The sequence below is a fragment of the Anser brachyrhynchus genome (assembly GCF_964034855.1).
Source record: "Anser brachyrhynchus genome assembly, chromosome: 1".
In the NCBI taxonomy this organism is placed as follows: domain Eukaryota; kingdom Metazoa; phylum Chordata; class Aves; order Anseriformes; family Anatidae; genus Anser; species Anser brachyrhynchus.
In genome coordinates, this window is record NC_137694.1 from 90,740,230 (window position 1) to 90,747,764 (window position 7,535).

Below are 7,535 nucleotides of genomic sequence, written 5' to 3' on the forward strand. Positions count from 1 at the left end.
TATAAGTGTCTTGGGTACCTATTCTTCACTTAATTAATCTCCACACTTACATGAATTGTGAACTCAGAGCACAACCAAAATCTCCTCTAGCACAAAAAAAACTCAACTAACTAGAAGAGAAGGACAGCCATCATGGTTCCAGACACAATGGAAAGACAATTCACACCTAAAGATGTATAAATATTTGTGCATGTGAAATGTTAAAGATATAACTTTTCCAGCCAACAATGACCTTCCAAATCTGAGGAACCTGATCTGAACAGGAGTTCTCAAAATTACTGTACAACTTCCCACCAGAGAAGGTCGTGCAGGACTTAACATACATCTACTCTGCAGACTTTTCTTAGTACGCCACATGAGCTCAGGTTGATTCATATAGGGGTTGGACCTGTACTGTTAACCAGGCTACTCAGTTTAAAGCTATCATTGGTATCTGCATCATTGTCCTATGACTACAGTGTAGACATCCCTATAACCTTATGGTGTTTGGCCCTTCATGGTGCAGTGGTGTTACATTTCTGATTCAAATAATATTGTCTATTGAAACTTCACTGATGACAAGAAGAGGAAGCTGAAAGGACTAAGAAAGATAATATGAAGATGAAAGAGAACAGACATACAAGAAGAACCAGACAGCAAAAAGAGAAATACATTTTGGAGAGAAAAATATGAAAAGCAGCAGACATGTCAAAGACAATTACATTGATTTAAATGCTTCAAAAGCTGGACTTTTCTCATAAACTACATTAAATGGAGAAACACTGACAAGCACGGTTTGTTTCTCTGCACTACACAAAGCACTTACTAATTAAAAATAAATAAATCAAACATTAGATTTCTGGGCACATCCTGGTCATGTTACCTGTGTAACTCAATTTTTAAAGATTTTTGATGTCTCTAGTGATGAGTTCATATAGCATAAAGCATCACTGGATTAAAAAAAAAAAGACAAAAAGCTTTTAACTCACCATTGTTCTTCTCAAACGACTGCAGCATAAACATTCTTCATACAATTAGTTTTGCACGTGAGTTAACGATATAATTCCATAATGGACTCATCAGTTTATGAAAGTCTCTACATCTGTCATTCTTGCAATCTAGTTATTATTGAAAAGATAGAGATACGCATACATTATTGTAAAGCATTATTAACCACTATAACAACATATAAACATTAGATGGTAGTAGTTATTTAACTTTTTAAAGATTTTTCTGTTATTTTGTACATAGTCGAGTTTAATTTAAGAATACAGTTAACTGAGGCATTACTGGCTATGTCCAGGTAACTGTTTCAGTTCAGAAGCTCATTTGTGACTGTCATGTAGAGTACTATAAGACAATACTACTCAGAGGTTACAACATTGTAGGTTATGAAATATTGTATGGACTGACTCTTTTTTTCCTCTAAAGGACAAATAATGTTTCTGAGATAGTACAATCTTTGTCTGCAGACTCACTGAAATTAGCCCTGCAACTCCAGGTGAAGGTCATCCTTAATAAATAATCCTATCAAACACCCTCACCCCAGCTTCACTTCTGTTGAACATTTACACCAGGTAAAGTGTAGTTAAATCACAGAATCACAGAATTATTTAGGCTGGAAAAGACATTCAGGATTGTCAAGTCCAACTATTAACTTGATTGAGTCCCATCACTAAACCTTAGTGTGGCATCCACACATATTTCAAATACCTCCAGGGATGGGGTCTCCACCACCTCCCTAGGCAGCCCTTTAAATAACTGAGCTAAATAGAAAACACTGTTATGGAATGAAACTGTATGAATAGTTTCATTGTGAATATTTTTTCCCTGAGTGTAACCAAATTAAGTTTTATAATTTATTTGAAAACTGTAGTTTTACTATTCCAGTAGAGGATAAAACAACTCCACTTTTTGAGTATAAGCAAATTCTGTCTTCACAGCAAGTGAGAAATAACCTATAATGAACATACCTGCAAATTCCAGTCACATTTTTTTTATATAGAAACAAGTTGGTCGATGACCCAGAAGTGCAATGTAGAAAAAAGACAAGGGATTTGCCACCAAGGACCTGGCTAGGGTTCATCAGATATCCTAGAAGAAATTTCTTTCACAGAAATAAAATTATTTTTAAAACAAAATATGTATTTGCCATACCACTCTCAATGTTGCTGAAAAAAACTTGGAAATGTACAACTCCATAGTTTAAAACTGGAATCCAAATAGATAGAATCTCTTTTTTATTTAAACTTTTGACTCGGGGTTGATTTCCTAGCTTTTGAATAGCAAACACTTGAGAATGGCAGCATTGCTGTTGTTTTTATCTCCCATTCTCCATTCAAGGGTAACTCAAACCTAACTCTCTATATCTAATTTCTTCTCATTGCTGTAAGCTGTGTGCATACACGTGTACATGCACATGCACAGAATATCATAGCTTCAGCTGGCTCTTATGGACCCAAAGTGCTTCAGAGGAACAATTGAAATGTCATTACCTTTAGAAGTATTTTTGACATAAAAAGATAAGGTTCCAGCCCTGTTGTTAAATTACAAAGCTAAAGTGAATATTTTATTTTGCTTGGAACTCAAAGGGCAAATTTTGGTACAGAAATCAACTGGATGAGGGATCACAAATTCAAGGCTCTTGAGCTTCTTCTGGTTCACCAAGAATTTAGGTGTGGCCCAGGCATGCAGACTATATCACATCACAGCAGCAGTGTCACAGTGGTTGCAGCCTTGCAGTAATCCCCATAACCAGTGAGAAGATGGAGCAATCTAATGGGGAGCATTGACTTGGTTCACTGGTTCATCCCCATCCTTCAAGAAGTAGGTGGTTGCTTCAGAGCACTGCTGGTGTCTCCCACCTGGCAAAGCTTCCCTGGAGCATTCTTCCCAGGTTTAGCCTTCTGGCTCTCAGTTCCTTGAAAATTTTCTGCTTTCTCCTAACATCAAGAACGTTGGCTGCTCCACCATTGGATGTGTTTTCTATTTTGGTTTGATGCTGATTTGGATCACGTAAAATCTCACATATCTGCAGGAATTCTGTTTGACATGAAAAGATGCTATGCTTGCAAAAAGCATCAGTTCCTTAAATACAAAATAAAATGAAACAACATATAAACAAATAAAAATGTTAAGACAGTACTGTGTTCTGTAAAGCATGAAAGCTATGCACATCAGATTTCTACAGGCTCTCAGAAGACACTACAGAATGTGTGGGCCACAAGAAGACAAAACATTTTTATCACTTAATCTGGAAAGCTGAAGCAACTTCCCATTCTACACGGGGAAAAAAAGGAGGAGCCACTCTTAAAAAATAAAAACTTTATGCAGATGAGTAGGTGCTGCGAAAAATAAAGCCATGATTTTTTTTTTCTAGCTAAATTACATTGAAATATCACTTACAAAAATATGACATTTCAAATATTTCATACAGTCCATCCAAAACACAGACCCAAATCTCACAGTCTTCATGAACTTTTTTTTTTTTTTTGAGTGTGCATTTCCACCTGTTTTGTTTAGGTACCATGTGGCAGGCAGAAGAGTGTAATAATGCAGAGAGTACTGTAGTGGTGGCAGCTTAAATAAGAGCCATCGCTGTGTAAATAGTTTGACAGTCATTTCAACTGCATTGCTTCCTGATGGGGATAGACATATGATCACCTAATTTCCATATGAGAACAGCATATATTTTTTAATAGCCACCTCATTTTTCACCAGCAGGCCATGAATATTCAATAACGATATTTCCTACAGCATTTCTTACCCTGGTCTTCTTTTCCCTCCAAATGAAATTAAAAAGAAAGTGGGGAAAAAGTCATAGCTGCTTGCTCTACATTCCCATTTTCTAACTTTTTTTTTTGTTTGTTTTTCATAATACTACAACTGTCCAATGATCACATGAAATCCTATCTGTGCTTTTCTTAAAAAACAAACAACACTTTTTTTCCCTGGGACATTTTGTCCTCATTACTTTTCAGAAGGTCCTAAAAACTAATAATAGCACTTCTGAGCCAAAACTTCCACATTTCTTGTCAAAGATCAGCCACTTACAAATTTAAAGAGAAAGAAGCTACTCAAAGACCCCTCATCTCATCTGTCTGGCCTAAAGGGTCCCTGGGTTGCAAGTAACATATTTCACATCTTTTGTTCTGGTCTAAATGCTTACTCTTAAAGACTTCAACGAGACCCAGAAAGAAATACCCACTGCTGCTGGATTTGTCAGCTTAACCTCTTCTTACCTTACAGTTGTTTGACAGTATATACAAGATGGTGATAATTTTCCTAGCCTGACACTACAAGAAGTGGCTTCTGTACAAAATTAATCAGAAAAAAAATACTTTGGTTCCTTTAACAGCACTGTAATCAGAAAAAACAGTGATTGCAGAAGCACAGGAACTGAAGTCCATTTGATGCCCAGCTGTTGTCCCTTAAGATTTGTACTTAAGCAATGATGACAGTCCTGCTTTACCTCTGCTATGCCACCTGATTATATAAAGAGATTAGGGCTGTCAATATAGCGCCCGCCAGGAACTACAAATATTTAGGGTCTGGAATTATTCCTACAAGTCAACGGGAATCATAGTGACAATTTTAATGAAAGTTGGACTAGATTCAAGGACAGGGGAAGAAAAGGTTTTGTTCCTGTAAGTACCTTAGGCTGCAACTGTTTTGATCTCCGCTATGTTTTATTTTTTTCCAAGAGTTTAACAGGAACAAATATTTGTATAGGTGTTACAAAATTGTGCTATGGGGAAATGTTGAATTACAAAATAAACTGCATTCCTGACAAATTGTAATTACTGCCCAGGAGAATGAACACGGAGAAACTGCTTCCTCTCAGTTGTGGGAACCAGGCTTCTGCTGTGCACCTGATGAGAAAAAAACATATATATATATAAAAATCCCCCAAATAAAAAGAAAATTCCCACAACCAGAGGACTTGCACAGGTTCACATGAATATGTTTGGGATTTCAGAATCCTGTGCAGATGTCAACCAGAAGACTGGGATAAGAGGGATCAGTGTCTGGTAATTATGGTTACATGAGCTGACATAAAGGAAATTTGAGATTAGAAACTTTCTCCAAATCCAGAGGCCAGACGCACACCTTCTGTTTACCAGAAGTAATCTCCTTCTCTTCCATGATATGACTCCAGATACACATACACATGCGGAGGGCAGGATTTATCCTCTTCACTTCACTTGTTTTTCCACAGTGCTGTATCAAGACCTCCGACGATGTGTCACTATCACTTCTAAGTGTTAAAAAAAAAAAAAAAAAGAAATTAAAAGTCAAGTCTCAAAAATTCTGAGGTATGCTTAAAAGTAGAACTAAAAATAATAAATGCTAGTCTCTTTTTATTTGCCCACCCACTTTCACATTATGGAAAGTTTACATATTTAAGATTTTTCAAAAGCCACAGAGGCCAAAAATGTATGTCTTTTCCAATAAAAATTGTGATTCTCAGGGGAAAAACAGATTGCAGTCCATACAGTGAAACTCATGAAGCTGGAGTACGCAGCAGTGGTGAGGGCAGACTCCAGTCAGATGAAAGCATGAGGTGGGTGGCCAGCCAGGGTTAGCGGGGGCTGATTCTTCTATAAGGCCAGGCAAAACTGAACTTAGCCAAGGGGTTTGTTGTGTAGTCGACGTGACCCGAGGTGCCCCTTCATCCTGCCACACACACAGAGGGCCACTGCTGCCATCAAACCCTGAGTGCATGCCTCAGCCTACCGCAACACACAGTACTCCCCTCATTTGGATCAATGTGATCTTTCCTCTGTGTCTGTAGTCCTCACCCACCCAGGGGGTGCAGGGTCTCTCATAGGTAGCTCCACCTTCATGGGAATAGGAGCAGAGTCACCATGTGTGGCCCCAAACACCCAGTGGCGACTCATCCCAAGCCTGAGGTCTACACACCCCAAGGCCAGACCTTGCGCCTCGGTGTGCCCCAGGCCTTACAAACAACAGAATGAGAGTTGAGGGGCCCAAACTACCTCAGTGAAGGGGTCATCAACAAAGGACTCTTACATGCCTATGAGATATCAGTCTATGGATCAAGAAAATGAGCACATCTCTTTCTGTTTCCCCAGTAAAGTGGAGCATCCTTGGGCTTTAGGCACAGTCCTCAGAGACGTCCCTCAATTCTTCTCTTAACATTTATTATTTTTCCCTGAATCATGGAGCCAGTCAGACAGTCTGTCTGTCGCTCCCCTGTCCCAGCCAATTTCCTTTGATGTTGTCTAGTCATGCAGTTAAATGAAAATAAGTCCGTCAGCAAATCGTGGTACCTTTTCTCTTCAAAAACAGGACACCTTACTTCTACAGTCACTCCTGATTTTTCATTTCTGTTATCTGAGGAGGAAGAGGAATACACTTTCACCTGCTCCTTTCTTGGAGAAGCTACAGGAATCTGTTCTCATAGCTTCAGCCAATCTGTTGTCCTCCATCCATGTTTCCAACTAAATATGGGATCAGTAAGGCTTGCTGGTCACTGTCTCCAGCTTCTCATTTGGGAGATCAGAGCCAAGACTAGGATGTTTTAGCAATAGCAGTAGCTGTGCTGAAAACCCAGACGTATTGTATCGTTGTCAAAAGCTTCACTGGGCAAAAACTGTGGTAAGGGTTTTTCTTTTGTGTCACAACAGCCTCTTCCAACTAACCAGCTCTCACCTCTCTAATAGCCCCATTCAGAAAGGCTCAGACACTACAGAATTTTCTAACCTTATCTGTCCCTACAGTATTCCCAGAAGCAGGAAAGAGCAACTTTAAAATAAATGGAAAACTGAGGCACTGAAAGACAGCAGCAACACCAAAGGTCAAAAAGGACATATGTGGGGTAGCAGATCAGGCTCTCAAAGGCCACACACGAGTGCCTAAACCACCAGACCACTTCTTCAGTCAGGTTTGGAGCCAGGAAATAATGTCTGGACACTCTTTTAATAAAAACAAAACCAGCTAAAGCTTTTGGATACAGACCCAAGACTCACTCATGCCTTAATTCTCCACAAAAGTTTGCTCCAATTCCAGGCAGTAACAGCTAAAGAAAACATTTTGGGCAGTATCTCCCACTGATTTAGCCCTGCACAAAATCATTCAAACCAAGGCAGCTTGACCAAAAAGTTGCCTACACATCTTATTTTCTTTTCTCTCCCAGACGTAGCCCTCACCCAAGTAAGACTGAATCACATAAAGCACAAAAAGGCTACGCTAATTGTGCAAAGAGGAGAAAGAGGGTAAAACATCAATTCCAATTTTCTTCCCCTTTTCCAAAAATTCTTGCCTTTGCAAGCATATTACTATAACAAATGAAGGGAATATGGGTAGCATTTAGGATGAAGTTTTTCACTCAGCCTCCACCTGTAGTACATAGCTTAATTGATTCTCCAGTGCAGCCAGTTCGTTAACACTCATAGCTTGTCACTATAAGAAAAAGCACACCAAAGACAATGGGGAATTCAAACCTGGGGCTGGATGAAAGGTATTTAAATAGCTTTTCAATTCAGTGAGGCATTGTAAGATTTTCGTTAGCAGTAATTATGCAAGAAGTAGAG

At 38.9% G+C, this 7,535-nt stretch overlaps 1 protein-coding gene across 7 annotated transcripts in view; it reads right to left on the bottom strand.

The window, feature by feature from the left end:
- LOC308188157 (uncharacterized protein) overlaps positions 1–7,535 on the bottom strand; it is a 112,630-nt gene that overhangs the window by 44,191 nt on the left and 60,904 nt on the right. For all 7 annotated transcript variants that reach the window (XR_013945184.1, XR_013945185.1, XR_013945186.1 and 4 more), the window contains 2 exons: positions 5,089–5,236; positions 969–4,850 (listed from right to left, as the gene is read on the bottom strand). Coding sequence is in view for 1 of the 7 variants with exons in the window: in XM_080576895.1 (XP_080433021.1) it covers positions 4,779–4,850; positions 5,089–5,236 (220 nt within the window). In the remaining 6 variants the exon portion in view is untranslated. The remainder of the gene's footprint in view (positions 1–968; positions 4,851–5,088; positions 5,237–7,535) is intronic.